The sequence below is a fragment of the Notothenia rossii genome (genome assembly GCF_949606895.1).
Source record: "Notothenia rossii genome assembly, chromosome: 3".
In the NCBI taxonomy this organism is placed as follows: Eukaryota; Metazoa; Chordata; class Actinopteri; order Perciformes; family Nototheniidae; genus Notothenia; species Notothenia rossii.
In genome coordinates, this window is record NC_136901.1 from 40,137,395 (window position 1) to 40,156,303 (window position 18,909).

An 18,909-nucleotide genomic window follows, 5' to 3' on the forward strand; every position below is an offset into this window, starting at 1 on the left:
TGCTTTAAATAATGGTGGTAAATCTTAAATGTTTTATTGGAGACGATGTGTATACACAGCAATCTCACTCTCAGTTCAAATAAACACAATGTAATTTACATTAGGGTAAATTCACCCCTAATAAAATAATTAACACACCTTTTAATCGGGCTTATAAAAGCAACAATACACAATTTAATTCAGCTAGGATTTCAGTTGATGTCTCTGACAGTAGGAGTACATTCTAATGTGAATACATAATCTACACAACATATCACCAGGAACATATTAATACTTATAGCCTCGACAAAATAACAAATATAAAAAGTCAGTGTTGTTGTGTGGCACTAAACAGTTATTGTTAAGTTTGCAACTGGTGTTTCATTGAAATGAGACATTTCCATCTGCTAAAAATAAATGTTATGGTCAAGTCAAAGTCAACTTTATTGTCAATCTCAAAATATATTTGTACACACAGAAAGATTGAAATACTGTTTCCCACAGTCCAGAGGTATAAAATAACACATTAAAATACAAGAACACTCAATAATTACAAAAAAAAACACAAAATAACCATTTACTTCAAATAAGCAGGATATATATAAAAAAAGATGATGTACATAGTGCAAATGAGAGTGCAACATATTTCCATAGCAAATAGTGGAGAGGTGAGATAGAGGGGAGAGAAGGGAGAGCCCCCCTCTTTTCACATATTCATAAAGGTATGTTGAATTTACCTCAGTGGTGAATATATTTCTTATATACACAGGATTACAGATTGCAATGATGTGTTTAATCTTACCATGTATAAAAGCTGATTTAATTACAATGATAAAACCAGGAAAGCCCTGAAAGTTTGATTATTATTTAGTATTTTTTTTTCTTTCTCCTAACATATTTTTATCCTGGCTTTTACATCAGGTACCACATCCTTTGCTTTTATTTATTTCTGATCCAAATTATGATTGAATGAAAAGTGCTATGTTTAAATAGTTGAGAGTTATTGTATTATGATAACTTGCAATCAGTGGTTACTTTGACAAAAAAAAAAAATCCATTTCAATGATAGACAAAGTGATCCTGATCAAAGAGAGTAAGACTTGGGATGAGGCCCTGACTTACTGCAGAACGAACCACCGTGTCCTGGTCTCCATCACTGACACTCACCAGCAGAGATGGGTCGAAGAGAGAGCCAAGATGGCCGACACTGAGTTCGTCTGGCTGGGAATGCGCTACACCTGCACTCTGGATCTGTCTTTCAGGGTCAGTGATCATTCGGTCTGCAATCCCAACTTGGTCCCCCCAAAAAAGACTGTTCGTTGTGAAAGTGACTTGGCTGTAGCGATGAAGAGAGATGGAGAGTGGTACAAAAAGGCTGACAGTGAAAAGTTTCATTTCATCTGCGCTAAGTAAAGCCATTGGTATATTTACTGCAACAAGCTCACTCTTCTCTAATATGTATCTGCTCTCTGGGTTTATTGAATGGCTCTAGTTCAAATATAGAAATCACAGCCTGAAGAGGGGAGACACTAAATTACTAACAGATTATTAAATGAGGTTGAGAAAAAGGGGCAACACTAAAGTTAACATACATTTGCCTCTGTGAACATCTGAATTACTTTATGATATGGACTTGTTGTAGTAGTTATTGATATAATGCATGTATATGTATCCTCTTAAAGTGTGAAACTTTTATGTTTATGAGAAATATATAAAAAGATAAATCTATAATGTTTTGCTTTTCAGAATTATTTTTCGTTATGGTTGAAATGTGGTGATGGTTATAATATGTATATCAATATTTTTGGCATATTTACCTTTTTGGAGTTTTAACTGGATGTTTAAATGTCTAAAGCTGAATAAACGATCTGACCCAAAAACAAGGTGTGGTTATTTTGTCTACTGGCTTTAAATAGTCATATTTTACATTTACCTAAGATGTGATTATTGGACAGTAAACATATAATAATGTATGGGTAAGTAATTGAAAAGGATTTCTCTAGTTGTCATTCTTACAAATCAAACTGCATAATGAGGACTGTTTCTAAGTTCACTGACTGACTTAACTCTTTATTTTGAGGGAATGTGCAGCTTGTCAAAATGCATGCACGCTAAACAGGAATTAGTCATAGAAGTGGAAGATGTTTTTGTTGTTGTGGTTATCTTTCAACACTAGAGGACGTGTGTGTGTGTGTGTGTGTGTGTGTGTGTGTGTGTGTGTGTGTGTGTGTGTGTGTGTGTGTGTGTGTGTGTGTGTGTGTGTGTGTGTGTGTGTGTGTGTGTGTGTGTGTGTGTGTGTGTGTGTGTGTGTGTGTGTGTGTGTGTGTGTGTGGAATCTCTTTAACCTGATTTGTCCAGCCGGCACCTATCATTTCCTTATGTGCCATTCATTTGCAATTGTAAAAAAAGTATAACAATTCACTAATATTCACGTAGGCATTTACATATCTAATCAACACGCGTGACATTTATCAAAAATATAATTTAAAAAATGTGTCAAAACTTCACCTTTTAACGTTAAAATCTTTGACTTAAATACTTAAAATGTTAAACGCATGTAACGTACAATAAATATCTCTGACCAATAAACTCTATCAAATTAAGAGACATAACAGAGGTTACATTTACGCTGGTTTCTTCTCTCCTCGCTTCACTCTCTGCGTCATACTGGTTTAGACTTCTCCCAATACACGTTTAGTATGTAGCAGTGACGTGCGGTGAGGTTCATGGCTGGTGAGGCTCTGACTCTTTCAGAGTCAGATTTACAAATATTATATTTTGACCTTAATCGAAATATTTGGTTATTTTCAAAAGCTTTTTTAGTCTGATGCTTCGATTCATTTTAAACAGACCGTTCAACAAAAGGATACCCACAATCTAAATATTGGATTGTTCTCTCTTAGTAAATTCCCATTTTCATTACAATGGTGGTCTTACCTTGACTTGAAGTCCATGCTATCCTTCTGGACAACAATCTTTATTACTGTTTTTGTAAAAGTCCCCCTTATCTTCCTGTAGTTTCAAAAGTCTAGTTTGTTGTTTGCATGTGTCCTCGGGATTGAGAAACAGCGAGCGTCTACCGTCTCTGCGTAGAATAACAGTAGCAACAAGAACCTGTGGGCTCACGTGCGTCCTCTTCAGTGCGGCAGAGATTATGGCTGCCTCCCCTTGCGCTTTTTTCATTGCCGTTGTATGATGAGATGAGACCAGGGAGCCTAAATATCATATATACGTGAAATAAGTTATTTAGAGACTATGGATGGCGAGTGTTAGCAGATTTAGACTTAAACCTTTTGTCTCCTGCAGCAGAAAGGTGAATAATCTCAGTCGTTCAAGTTTAGCCATTCATCACGGCGTTATTTATTTTAGGCACACATCTCAAGAGGCTTGAGGACAGACAGAGAAGGGGCGTGACTTCCAACGGTCTTATACCCTAGGTAGTGACATCATCAATCATGTGGTACAGCCGCTAACCAATGAACACAGTTAGTAGTCGCAGCTACTTACATAGACAATGTGTTGCACAGTAATAATATAAGTCATATACAATATACATATATCTATGTCATATTCTAACAAACTGAATATGTGGCGCCGTTAGATGTCTATGTCTGGACCGCTGCGTAAAAAGGAGGGTTTCTGCCCCGTTGCTTCTCTTCTTACTTCTATAAGAATAAAACACGGAGGAGGGAGATCTCTTTTTTCCCCCCGCTTCTGAGAGCGCAGCATCTGATCTCAGAGCACGCTCCCCTCTCCTGCAGGGGGGCGTGGTCAGCTGCAGCTCACAGAATCGGCCTTTTCTTTATATGTAATTTTAAAATGTCGATACAGTAGCCCCTTTTTATAAATAGTTTTTATAGGTGTTGCTATCTGTTTTGTGTAGCGTGGTTCTACAAGCAAGTCAGTGCATTCATTGGGTGGTATCAGAGAGTTACAAGAGTCTGTAAATGCAATAAAAACATTTGGCCTCAGCAAATAATTTATATTAAACATGTAATTTTTACTTTTGAATACTTCAGTACAAATGATCTATTGATTAATTTAAGTGATATATGTGTACAAATAGGCCTATACACATCAAAACAGGTCTACATTTGATTTAATTAAAAGGTATAATATGTGGTAAACTGAAGAGCCGTTTAGGAGCCGAAAGAGCCGATATTCCCATCACTAGTATACAATCTCACTCTCAGTTCAAATAATCACAATGTAATTTTCATTCGGGTAAGTTCACCCCTAATAAAATAATTAACACACATCTTTTAATCGGGATTATAAAAGCAACAATACACAATTTAATTCAGCTAGAATTTCAGTTTATGTCTCTGATAGGAGGAGTACATTTTAATGTGAATAAATAATCTACAAAATATATCACCAGCAACATATTAATACTTATAGCTTCGACAAAAAAAACAACATAAGAAGTCAGTGTTGTTGTGTGGCACTATACAGTAAATATTAATTATTATTAATGATTAGTTTGCAACTGGTGTTTCATTGAAATTAGACATTTCCATCTGCTAAAAATACATTTTACGGTGTGTGCCTGTTACTGCTGGTGCTGCTCAGAATTTGCATTTTCTTAACATGAAAATAACACCTCATTAAACTGCTGCACTGAAGGGAGTGGTGCAGTCTGTGTTTCTGGTCATTTGACTGACCCATTAGGTTTTTAAAATAATTTAAATGTAACTGATATCATTTTTAAGATGTGTAAATGATCACTGTACAATATTGGTTTCATCTAACAGAGCAAAGATGCAGTGGAGTCTGTTTGTGCTCATTCTGATGGGTAAGTGGATTCTAAATTAAATCATATCTGGAGTCATGAAACAGCTCACTCTCAATAACAATAAAAAGTGGAATAAGTGAACTCAGACCCCGTTAAGATGAAGGGGATTATGTAAGAGGTGGGGGTGATTCTAGTACTCATGAGTTTGATTTAATGATCAGATGCTTGTCATACTGTCAGCTCCATCACTGCAGAATTGTCTCTGTTTTTAGGTCAGTGTTCCTTCTTCACATGTCACCTCTATGAGTACCACTTCATTGAAGAGGAAATGCCCTGGGAGGAAGCCCAGAGGTATTGCAGAGAGAATTACACTGACCTGGCCACAGTGTCTGACATGAGAGACATGGAGAGACTGACTAACTCTTCACAGACTACAGACGCCTGGATTGGACTGCACAGCATATCAAGTACCGAGAGGTCGTGGCACTGGTCTCTGCCGGGGGTGGAGTTCAAAGAGTCTGAGACAGATTGGGGGAAAGATCAGCCGGATAATGGAACAAATGACGACTGTGTGATGATAAGAGGTCAACAATGGCACGATCACACTTGTGATAAGGCATTTGGGTTCATCTGCTACAATGGTGAGAACACATATCTAATGTTGATATTGTGTGTTAACCTCATGTCATACTGTGTAACACTTTTGAAAATGTAATCACATGTATTTTTCTGAATACATTGTTAAGACAACAATATATTTAAAATAAATGTTTGCTTTTCAGTTTTATATAACATAAATGGTAAATGTCATGATACAATTCTACACATTTGAAATACATTGTGTGTATACGACAGTGGTCAGGTACAGGCCTACTTGTAATGATGCAATGTAACATTATTAAACGTAACACTTTAATAGACTTTAAACTCAAATTGTGTTCATTTTTTCAAATGTTTCCACCAATTATTTTGTTTTATTTTTTATTGAGATTAATTCACTTGTAACAATATGTAATTAATTGTGTCTCTTTTTTCACACAGAACCAAATCAAACATACCACTGTATAACGAAGACCAAGAGCTGGCTTCAGGCTCAGAGCTACTGCAGAGAACATCACACTGACCTGGTCAGTGGATTCAAACTGATCAATGATATTGAATATCGGTGTGGCTCTTCTTACTTGTGGATCGGCCTGTTCAGAGACACCTGGGGTTGGTCAGATGGGAAGAATTTCTCTTTCAGACACTGGGATCTGGACTCATTTGAAGATGAAGCCTCAAAGACTTGTGCTATGACCACGTCAAATGGAAAATGGAGCTCCGACACCTGCACAGACAAAAAACCCTTCTACTGCTATGACGGTGAGTTTTGAAAAAATCTTTAAAAGTATTTTAGTTTTTAGTTATATATTTGTACACATATGTTAAATATCCTTTAGTGGAGACTGACAATTACAAAACCATGAAAGAGCAGAAAGTAATGGATATCATTTAGTCATGTTTTTGTCCTCACCTTTTTTATCCTGGCTTTTACAAAAGGTGCCACGCCTTAGTTTTCTTTATAAATGGTTTTCATACTATTTCTATATATTTTACTTGTGTTTTTAGAGATTTCTATTTATTATAACAACAAATGATGATTGCATGGTGCTATGTTATTGAAATTCATTGTTTTTCAATAAATGAATAATCTAAGTTAAAAAAATATCCATTTCAATTACAGACAAACTGATCCTGATCAAAGAGAATAAGACTTGGGATGAGGCCTTGGATTACTGCAGAGAGAACCACCATGACCTGGTCTCCATCACTGACCCTCACCAGCAGAGATGGGTCCAAGAGAAAGCCAAGATGGCCGACACTGAGTTCGTCTGGCTGGGAATGCGCTACACCTGCACTCTGGATCTGTGGTTCTGGGTCATTGATCGTCTGGTCTGCTATGACAACTGGGCCCAACAAGAAAAGACAAGACAAGTTCATTGTGACTTGGCTACAGCCATGAAGAGAGATGGGGAGTGGTACAAAAAGACTGACAATGAAGAGTTTCATTTCATCTGCGCTAAGTAAACCCATTGGTATATTTACTGCAACAAGCTCACTCTTCTCTAATATGTATCTGCTCTCTGGGTTTATTGAATGGCTCTAGTTCAAATATAGAAATCACAGCCTGAAGAGGGGAGACACTAAATTACTAACAGATTACTAACTGAGGTTGAGAAAAATGGGCAACACTAAATGTAACATGTGCCTCTGTGAACATCTGAATTACTTTATGATATGGACTTGTTGTAGTAGTTATTGATATAATTCATGTATATTTATCCTCTCAAAGTGTGAAACCTGTAATCATCATTTGAATTGTTGTCTTTTATGTTTATGAGAAAAAATATATAAAAAGACAAATCTATAATGTTTTGCTTTTCATAAATATTTTACGTTATGGTTGAAATGTGGTGATGGTTATAATATGTGTATCACTATTTTTGTCATATTTACCTAAATGGAGTTTTAACTGGATGTTTAATTGTCTAAAACTGAATAAACGATCTGACCCAAAAACAAGGTGTGGTTCTTTCGTCCACTGGCTTTAAATAGTTATATTTTACATTTACATAAGAGCTGATTATTGGACAGTAAACACATATATAATGTATGGTTATGTAATCGAAAACAAATCAAATGAGGACTGTGTTTGAGTTCACTGACAGATTAGATTCTTGATTTAAGTAAACAGGAATTATTCATAGAAGTGGAAGATGTTTTTGTTGTTGTGGTTATCTTTCAACACTAGAGGACGCAGTTGAGCTCACCTGTTGGTGCCTGCTGTCGTTGGGATTTGCCCACTATAAGAACACATGTATTTATATCTTCCAAACAATTTAAAAATAACTTTCAAATAAAACATTTGCTAAACAGAATTTATAAATTTGACAATACAAATATTTTAATAACCATCTATGGCATGAGTTTTTATTTTTGGGGTAGAAATATCTGTGGTGATCTAGGGGGTCCCTAATGGCATATCTATCATAATGTGTGGTCCTGTGGGTATCTGTGCAAGTGTGTGTGGTCATTCTAATTCAAGTGTTATCGTATGCTGAAGCATTTGGATTTCCTTTTATTTGAACTAGTGGACCAAAGCTGGCATTAGCGCATTCTCAAAGTTCAACTTTTCGTGAATATCAATGTACCAGTTAGGCTGCTTTTACGTGTTAGGAGAACACAGGAAGGAAGTTGTGAGTTATTTGGATCTTGTTCTCTTAAAGTTAAGTCAAAGGCTTTGTATTATACATGAAATATACAGCAGGTGAAACATGTATTCAGGCCTCTTTATCAGAATAAGGACATGAAAACACAGATGCCAGACTGTATTAAAAAGGTGGACACTGTGACGGTTGCCATGGCAGAGTTATTCAAATAGGAGAGAAATGTGGGATAGGTCTGTTTAGGTGTGCTGCAAACCATAGCGTGCACTCATTTGACTTGTGATGTGTTTGCTCCTAAGTCAAGTAAGAGCAGTCTTTGTTCTTGTTGTGCTGTTTTGATATGTTCATGTAAATGTGATGTTAATATCCCGGGAGCCTTCCTGTGCCACACAGCGACTGCCCCAGTGCTCTGTACATGGCCTGGCTGGATCAGTCTGTAATCCCTACTGTATTATGTATATTTATATTTAATATTTTACTTTAAACCTGATCTGTGAAGCTAGATAATTACCAGTTAAATAAGTGGTTGTTATCACTATCTTTCTTGAAATCAGGCAATAGTTTCCAATTGTTCCATATCAGGTCTTAAGGTTTTTTATAAGGTGTCCCACACTGGCTTACACTTGGTCCTATTTGTTTAGAGAAATTGTTTTCTCAAAAGTATCTTGTTTATGCACGATTATTGCTATTTACTGATCTTGATATACTTTAGGATAATTCAATTGAATAGTTATTGGTGTATAAAATGACTGCACATTTATTTGAATATCCTCGTTCAATAACATGTATGCTATCAAGAGCACTAAAAAGTTCTCCCATTGAAACGGAAACTGGAGTTACCGCCTGGAACTTGTAGCTTCTCCCAACCAGTCATGTAGCAGTTTACATCCATGTCTGTCCAACATGTCATTGATTCATAATTTCATCCCATCAGAAAGTTAAGTGACTTTGTCATAGCTAACATATTAATTATTGTTACTGCCACAAAATCGTGTTTTGTGAGGTCTCAGAGACTTTTGGCCTCTTGACCAGCAGCGTGGCGTGGGGAAAAAATTAGGGGAAGCCAATAATACGTCCTTTCTTTTGGGGGGGGGGGGGGGGTGTGGTGGTCAATGTAATAACGTAACCAGATGAGTGATTACAGCGCCCGGTATCATTTTACACACATTTGTATCATACAAATGCAGGACTTACACACGCCTGTTATCTGACCGACAGGTCCGCACGCACTCTCCAGCCGAAACTCTAATAAGCATTCATTCACAAACTAAATCAGGAGACCTTTAACGTTTTACGTCCGGTTCGCTCCTTTGTTCCTCGCTGTACACAGCTCCGGTTTGGGCATTGGCCTGTCATCAGATTTTATTTGTTGTTGCTGCTGCAGCGGAAGTTTAGTACAATTATTTTTGATTAAATACTCCAAATCTCCACCCTCCATAATTGCACTTGCTTCAGTTGCTTGCTACTTTCTAACGGCGGTGAGAGTGGTGCAGTGACGCTATCTATCTTCTATCGATTAGATTTATGATTTGAAAATTATAAAAGTAGGGTAGACATGTGGATATTATCCGACTGAACAAAACGTGCATTTATCTAACAGGTTCGTTTTCCACTGACCTTATTTTGAGCTATTTTCCAAAATCCTATGGAGAAATCCCATTGCTATTTTGTCGATGTAAACCGGGCGCAGCTTACTTCCGCTTTTTGGGACGCGTCACTGCAACACTAAGTTGATGCGATTTTATTGGATTGTGAGGCAAGGGAGGCCAGCCGCCTCTGGCTTCCCTTGGCATGGCCCTGACCAATCACAGGTTGGCAGGGGCATGACGTGAGCCTCATCTGATTGGTCAATTCCTCCATTTTTTTTCACCAAGGGAAGCAAATTTCGGCTGGCCTCCTCTCGCAACAGAGAGTGCAATATACTGTTTCACCATAACATCTAGAGGGGCGCTGTTTCACTCTTTGTAAAATACTCAATGAGAATGGGGGAGAGACGGGCCGGCAGCAACACACAACAAAGAATTTCCGAAACTAAACGAAGTGTTTTTATTTATTTATTAAAATTATAACTACAATCCGAAAAAACAGGGGAAGCCTGGCTTCCCTTGGCCTCCAGGAGAAAACGCCACTGCTCTTGACCACAATCAAAGGTCAAACATGTGACAGAAATTGGTTCATCCTTGAGTCCAAGTGGAAGATTGTGCAAGACTTGAACGAATTCCTCAGGTTCTCCTGAGATATAGCATTCACAGGAATGAAATGAAGCTCAGCGCAAGTTCAAGCAGGAAGACCAAGCTCTTCATTCATATTTCACGTCACTTTCTTACCCTCTCCTCCCTCATTAAGTGATCGGGGGCGTCACTCCCCAGCTAACCAATCACTCCTCTCTCCATTCTCACAAGCCTATCGTTGCACCCGCTAATCCCTTTATATCTGCTATTCCCTCCTGTCAGCTGTCATTCCAGGTGACAATACGCAAATGGTAGTACACTAATACTCCTCTTCCGTTTAACACTCAGGAATATATAACCTCAAGATGTCTTCAGACTTTTCCGACAACGAACCTTTTTCGAAGGATCTCGATCCTGGCTCCGACGTATCTCCAGAAGTAGCTTCCAACTCCTCAAGCCATTGGCGCACATACTTGCCAACCCTCCCGATTTTCGCGGGAGTCTCCCGATTTCACTGCCCTCTCCGGGGTTATATTTCTCCCAATTTCTGACAAAATTAGATTTACTCAGGACTGTTTCCACTCGGACTTTAATGCAGCTACACTATTGTTTGGTTTCCATGGTAACACGTCTCTTTAGCAGCGCACGCAACTGAAAGTCTGAGAGGGTGAGGAAAATAGTTAATGTTAATCTAATACAGCTCCGGCGATCCACTAGCACATCCCTCAAGGTTGGCAAGTATGTTGGCGCAGCCGTGGGGGAAAAAGGTCAAGGAAGGCGAGTCCTCCACGAGCTCGCTCGTCGAAAAAATCCATCCCTTCCCAGGCTCACCCCAGCGCCGACCAGCCCGGGAGCACCGGAAACCAGCCCCTCACGGACGGTAGTTTAGCAAACACCCTGCAATCTCTGGCAAGCTCCTTGCTGCTAATCGACGCTCGCCTCCAGTCCATGGAAAAGGGCCCTGCTGGAGCTTCAACCCCCACCCACTGACCACCCATCATGAATTCATCTGATCTGATATGTGTGATTCCATTGACCAGGTCAGTGTGATGTTCTCTGCTGTAGCTCTGAGCCTGAAGTCAGTTCTTTGGTTCATCAATTACAGAGTATTTCTGTGGCCCTGTTTCTGTGAGAATGAAAATACACATTTGACACGTTTTGATGAACACTATCTCACTTAATTTTTCAGATTGATGAAAGTGTTTAGTAAAATAATGTAGATTGCATAATCAAAAAAATAAATAATAATAATAGATTTAATTTGTTAGCGCTTCTACAGGTGCTCAAAGAATCTTTACTGATAATAGTGAAGAGAAAATAAAAGAGAAGAAAGGAACAACAAATAAATATATAGTTAAAGTTAAAGTCAAATAATACAAAAACAATCACACATTAAAAGCCAGATTGAAGAGGTGAGTTTTTGTGAGTTTTTTGAAGGTGGTGAGGTCGGTGCAGTCTCTGATGGGTTGTGGGAGTGAGTTCCAGAGGGAGGGGGCAGCGACGGAGAAGGCTCTGTCCCCACAGGTCCGGTGATTGGTGCGGGTGGGGATGGACAGGAGGTTGGCTTCTGTGTTGGCAGCTCCACAGTGGGAGAAACCAGTAAAACGTGAAGCATGCAAGTTACGTCGGTGCAGGGGCGGTGCTGTTGCAGCCTGATGATTTGGGTGTGGATAAGCCAGTATGTTTCTTTTCAAAAAAGTTTATCAAACATCAGCTGAACTATTCAGTGATTGAAAAGGAAACGCTAGCCTTGATTTTGGCGTTACAGCACTTCAGTGTGTATGTTGGCTCGGAGTCGGTACCGGTTGTGGTCTTTACGGATCACAACCCGTTAACCTTTCTCAGTTCTCTACAGTGCCCTAACCAAAGGCTGATGCGCTGGGCTCTTTCAATATCAGTTACGAAAGGACATTTACATACAGTAATGGAAAAAACCCAGAGATGGGACACGGAAAGCTGACTGTCCAACACACGTGGTTTAAAAAATGCTGAAAGCTACACTGATGAAAAATTTGGAAATAATGGTTTCATCTTCACGAGAAATACAATTCATATTAAGCTGATGTCCCGACGGTGTTTAACAACAGGGGCAATACATTTTGAACTAATTAAACCCAAATATCCTATCTTCTTTTATTTGCTTTACAGTCCAGAGTGTGTTTGTTTCGACCCATGGCGAAATATGAACCGAGTCATTGCTTTGTAATCAGCTTCATTTTACTGTTATTCTTATATATTTATTTATGTTTTTTTCAGTTGTATTTTAGTTTTTTCTTTACTTACCTATACCTTATGTACAAATATGAGGTTTAAATTCTGAGAAAAATGCCTCTGTTAATTAAATAAGAAGAGAGATTAATCAAATAAAATAATGTAACGTCCACACGGTTCCGTTGTGTGCTTCCCATTCACTTTTAATGGGGTGACGTCACGCTTTGCCGAACTGCATTGTGGGTCCGTTGTGGTTCCGTTGCTTCGCTTTGCCTCCGTTGCTCGCTTCGAAAGTTGAGAAAAGTTCAACTTTTCAAGCGTTGACGAAAGCGCCAGCCAATCAAATCATATGCCATTACAAGCGCTAGCCAATCAAACCGCGTGCTTGTGTGTCCAGGGTGGGAGATGTATGGTTGGTTGACCCTGGAGCACGCCTGTTAAATAAAGTGGATTTTATACGGTGTTTTTCCAGTATTTTATGAGCCCTCAAAGCATTTTACATAAACAAGTCGGCATTCACCCGTTGTCACCCATTCATACAGAGGCAGAAATTAACATTCACACATTCAAGCACCGTTCAGTCTTACGTCCCAGAGGGGTTTCTTGGGGGAGAACGGAGACAATAACATACAACACCAATACATTGAGGCAGTCGGAATAGAAGTATTTGCAGTGGTGGTCCTATACTAATTGTACTGGCGGGGCCGTGATGGGGCCAATCCTTTAATGAGAGGCACATTTAAAGGTGGGGTATGTAATTTTGGAGAAACCAGCTCGAGTGCGCTAGAATTTGAAAATACACAACCGGGAAAAATCTTCCACTTCCTTCCAGAGCCCTTCCTCCAACACACAGGAACGCGCACATGACCAATGAGGGCACGAGATAAGTTTGTGCACAGATGGAAGGCTGACAGGCAGGTAGGCCATCCAGTTACTTTAGCCGGCTCAGATGATTGGTCCTGCTTTTTACAGCGCTACGGCTTCCACAGATTACATTTTTTTATGTATTGATTATCAAAGCATTTCATATATTCATTGCTATCGGGATGTTAAGAATATAACAAAAAGTGTTTCTGAAATAAATGACATACCCCACCTTTAATGCAGGAAGAAGGAGATTTAAAATGTTTGTGTTTAAAGTCATAGCGCATAATAAAGCATAAAATACCATTATTGGTGTTTGATTAGAGACAGAGTTTGTGTCAATGACTTTGTTATCATTTTATTTGGTTGTTTTAGTTACTTTGGACCAAGATACAGAAGAATAAAATAAGTTTGGGATAATAAATACATTATTTATCAAAAACTTTGTTTTTATTGTATTTCTTAATATTTGTTGGGATTTGTTTAAGTTACAACATTTGTTCCAGTAACTTACTTATTAAATTATATTACTGAAAAAAAGCACAGTAACTTAGTATTTTACATTAATTGCATTATCATAGATTTATTATTTTGGAGTAGGGCCACAGGGGGTCCAAGCTCCGCGTCACAGGCCCCTGTTTGCCCCCCTTATAACTGCCCATGGCTACACCCAATACAAGTTTAAACCACACACTCCTTCACGTGCGCTTCACTCTGCATCGACCAATCGGCTCGATCCTTCCCCAGTGTGAGTGGGACCCAGGTACCCGTCTACAGAAACGAGCCTGTTTGCTATCCTCACTCTAAATTTGTGCAACGAGCTCCCTGCTGATATCAGGACAAGGGTTGTCAGCGCTTACAGTACTTTAATACTTATCTGCCTTTTGTTCATGTATGGATACAAAAATTGAAACTGACCATGTGAAGGTTTAAAAAAATTCAGTAAAAGTTGGGCACATATTTTATATTGTACTAGAAACCTTTTCTCTTGTTGCTATATAAACTGTTAATTACATGTTTGTTATCACTATCCTTCTTGTAGAAGTTGGCAGTAATAACTAATCGTTTCAGATAAAGTGTTCTGAAACAATTATAAATATAGACATTATAATGAATATATAAATATAATTAATATTATTAGTGGATATTTTTGCCGGACAAGTTTCTCTCATTTGTTAGAAAGTCAACAGGGCAGTGTGTGTTTGCTGTGTATAGGATATGCTTAGCAACAACGGATCCTGTCTCAACCATGATAGAAATCTTTACATCTGAATTTCAATATTCAAATGTTTGCCCAAAGGTGGCTCAAAGAGAGCAGAGACCTCGTGGATATCTGAGTCTTCACCAGCACATCGAGAGAGACAGAGAGAGAAGCAGCTGACAGGACGACTCAGGAGAAGTAAGTGTGATTCTGTTCAGTCATTTTCATATTTTGTTTATTTTGAGAAAGATATTCTCCTTCAGAATATTTTCCAAAGGGGAGGAACATTTAATGAATCACATCTCAATCAGAAGCAATGAAATCTAAAACCCTTTTATGTTCATTTATTCCCTTAAATCATTTGTTTCTCTTGAAATCACTTGGAATATTTCATGTATTTGTATTAAAATATCAATGTTTCATTTTGAATAATAAACTCAAATGTTCACTTTGAAAAAAAAACATTTTTACAAAGAAAAACATGTCCACTAGATTCAGACTTTACCAAGAACGCTGGACATTTATAATGAAAACTAAACAATCTGAGTCTAGTGGACATTGTTTGCCCTGAGTTTTACCTTTAAGGTTCATGTTAGGTTTTTAGAGCTTTGTGGGCGATGTATGCAGCCTGTCCCGTAGACATTACTCAGGGCTGAAAAACCCACTATTGTCCTGCTTTAAAAAACGGTGGTAAATCTTAAATGTTTTATTGGAGACGATGTGTATACACAGCAATCTCACTCTCAGTTCAAATAAACACTTTGTAATTTTCATTAGGGTAAATTCACCCCTAATAAAATAATTAACACATATCTTTTAATCGGGCTTATAAAAGCAACAATACACAATTTAATTCAGCTAGGATTTCAGTTGATGTCTCTGACAGTAGGAGTACATTCTAATGTGAATAAATAATCTACACAACATATCACCAGAAACATATTAATACTTATAGCTTCGACAAAATAACAAATATAAAAAGTCAGTGTTGTTGTGTGGCACTATAAAGTTATTGTTAAGTTTGCAACTGGTGTTTCATTGAAATGAGACATTTTCATCTGCTAAAAATACATGGTATGGTCAAGTCAAAGTCAAAGTCAACTTTAATGTCAATCTCAAAATATGTTTGTCCACACAGAAAGATTGAAATACTTTTTCCCACAGTCCCGAGGTATAAAATAACACATTAAATACAAGAACACTCAATAATTACAAAAAAACACAAAATAACCGTTTACTTCAAGTAAGCAGGATATATATAAAAAAATATGATGTACATAGTGCAAATGAGAGTGCAACATATTTCCATAGCAAATAGTGGAGAGGTGAGATAGAGGGGAGAGAAGGGAGAGCCCCCCTCTCCCTTCTATCTCACCTCTCCACTATTTGAAGTGGGAGGGGGGGAGAGTTCAGCAACATATTTCCATAGCAGCGTAAAAGTGACTGGTGATGGATTTGTTGTGTCTGTGTGCGTGGGGGAAGTTAAAGTCCCGGTCCAGTGGGGGCAGGGTTGGGAGGGGAGAGAAGGGAGAGAGAGGAGAGGTGGGAGGGGGGGAGAGTTCAGCCTCCTGACAGCCTGGTGGTGTGTGCCTGTTACTGCTGGTGCTGCTCAGAATTTGCATTTTCTTAACATGAACTTCCTCATTAAACTGCTGCACTGAAGGGAGTGGTGCAGTCTTCTTTCTGGTCATTTGACTGACCCATTAGATTTTTTAAATAATTTAAATGTAACTGTTGTGATGCTCAACATTTGCATTTTTCCGCTACATATTTGCTCCCTCATTTGTTGTTTCATCTAACAGAGCAAAGATGCAGTGGAGTCTGTTTGTGCTCATTCTGATGGGTAAGTGGATTATAAATTAAATCATATCTGGAGTCATGAAACAGCTCACTCTCAATAACAATAAAAAGTGGAATAAGTGAACTCAGACCCCGTTAAGATGAAGGGGATGATGTAAGAGGTGGGGGTGATTCTAGTACTCATGAGTTTGATTTAATGATCAGATGCTTGTCATACTGTCAGCTCCATCACTGCAGAATTGTCTCTGTTTTTAGGTCAGTGTTCCTTCTTCACATGTCACCTTTATGAGTACCACTTCATTCCTGAGGAAATGCCCTGGGATGAAGCCCAGAGTTACTGCAGAGAGCAATACACTGACCTGGCCACAGTGTTTGACATGAGAGGCGTGGAGAGACTGACTAACTCTCCACAGACTACAGACGCCTGGATTGGACTGAGGAGCAACAATGAAAGCGGTATCAATAAGTGGCAATGGTCTGTGCCGGGGGAGAAGTACAAACAATCTGAGACAGATTGGGGGACAGGTCAGACGGATAATGGGGCAAATCACTGTGCGGTGATAACAGGTCGACAATGGCACGGTAAAACTTGTAATAAGAAATTTGGTTTCATCTGCTACAATGGTGAGAATACATATCTAATTTTGATATTGTGTGTTAACCTCATGTTATACTGTGTAACACTTTTGAAAATATAATCACATGTGTTTTTCTGAATAAGGTAGAAATATGGTTAAGACAACAATATATTTAAAGTTTTATATAACATTAGTGGTAATTGTCATGTTAAAATTCTATTAGTTTTAAATGCATTGAAGTGGTCAGGTACAGGCCTATTTTTAATGATGCAATGTAACATTATTAAACATTAGATTTTGTCAAATTGTTTTAATTTTTTCCAATGTGTTCACCAGTTTTTTTGTCAGAAAACACATTTATTGAGACTAATTAACTTGTAAAAATATGTAATTAATTGTGTTTTTCACACAGAACCAAGTCAAACATACCACTGTGTAACGGAGACCAAGAGCTGGCTTCAGGCTCAGAGCTACTGCAGAGAACATCACACTGACCTGGTCAGTGGATTCACACTGGTCAATGATATCAACTATAAGTGTGGCTCTTCTGACTTGTGGATCGGCCTGTCCAGAGAGATCTGGAGTTGGTCAGATGGGAAGAATTTCTCTTTCAGAAATTTTTTTCCGGACTCACTTGTAGATGATGCCTCAAAGACTTGTGCTATGACTATGCCAAATGGAAAATGGAGCTCCGACATATGCACAAATCGAAAGCCCTTCTACTGCTATGAAGGTGAGTTTTACAAAAGTCATTAAAAGTATATTAATATTTTGTGTTTAGTTACATATTCATAAATGTATGTTGAATTTACGTCAGTGGTGAATATATTTCTTATATACACAGGATTACAGATTGCAATGATGTGTTTAATCTTACCATGTATAAAAGATGATTTAATTACAATGATAAAACCAGGAAAGCCCTGAAAGTTTGATTATCATTTAGTATTTTTTTTTCTTTATCCTAACATATTTTTATCCTGGCTTTTACATCAGGTACCATATCCTTTGCTTTTATTTATTTTTGATCGAAATTATGATTGAATGAAAAGTGCTATGTTTAAATAGTTGAGAGTCATTGTATTATGATAACTTGCAATCAGTGGTTACTTTGACTAAAAAAAAAAATCCATTTCAATTACAGACAAAGTGATCCTGATCAATGAGAGTAAGACTTGGGATGAGGCCCTGACTTACTGCAGAACGAACCACCGTGTCCTGGTCTCCATCACTGACCCTCACCAGCAGAAATGGGTCGAAGAGAGAGCCAAGATGGCCGACACTGAGTTCGTCTGGCTGGGAATGCGCTACACCTGCACTCTGGATCTGTCTTTCAGGGTCAGTGATCATTCGGTCTGCAATCCCAACTTGGTCCCCCCAAAAAAGACTGTTCGTTGTGAAAGTGACTTGGCTGTAGCGATGAAGAGAGATGGAGAGTGGTACAAAAAGGCTGACAGTGAAAAGTTTCATTTCATCTGCGCTAAGTAAACCCATTGGTATATTTACTGCAACAAGCTCACTCTTCTCTAATATGTATCTGCTCTCTGGGTTTATTGAATGGCTCTAGTTCAAATATAGAAATCACAGCCTGAAGAGGGGAGAAACTAAATTACTAACAGATTATTAAATGAGGTTTTGAAAAAGGGGCAACCCTAAAGTTAACATACATGTGCCTCTGTGAACATCTGAATTACTTTATGATATGGATTTGTTGTAGTAGTTATTGATATAATGCATGTATATTTATCCTCTCAAAGTGTGAAACTTTTATGTTTATGAGAAAAAATATATAAAAAGATAAATCTATAATGTTTTGCTTTTCAGAATTATTTTACTTTATGGTTGAAATGTGGTGATGGTTATAATATGTATATCAATATTTTTGGCATATTTACCTTTTTGAAGTTTTAACTGGATGTTTAAATGTCTAAAGCTGAATAAACGATCTGACCCAAAAACAAGGTGTGGTTATTTCGTCTACTGGCTTTAAATAGTCATATTTTACATTTACCTAAGAGGTGCTTATTTGACAGTAAACATATAATAATGTATGGGTAAGTAATTGAAAAGGATTTCTCTAGTTGTCATTCTTACAAATCAAACTGCATAATGAGGACTGTTTCTAAGTTCACTGACAGACTTAACTCTTTATTTTTGAGTGAAT

General features: G+C 38.0%; 1 protein-coding gene across 1 annotated transcript; it reads left to right on the top strand.

The window, feature by feature from the left end:
* Positions 1-10,446: 10,446 nt before the first annotated feature.
* Positions 10,447-18,690, top strand: LOC307033346 (C-type mannose receptor 2-like). The gene is made up of 6 exons (XM_079671776.1): positions 10,447-11,131; positions 14,467-14,565; positions 16,170-16,210; positions 16,423-16,791; positions 17,158-17,478; positions 17,890-18,690. The coding sequence occupies exons 3-6, from the start codon at positions 16,177-16,179 to the stop codon at positions 18,231-18,233; spliced, it is 1,068 nt and encodes a 355-aa protein (XP_079527902.1). The 5' UTR covers positions 10,447-11,131; positions 14,467-14,565; positions 16,170-16,176; the 3' UTR covers positions 18,234-18,690.
* The last annotated feature ends 219 nt before the right edge of the window (positions 18,691-18,909 follow it).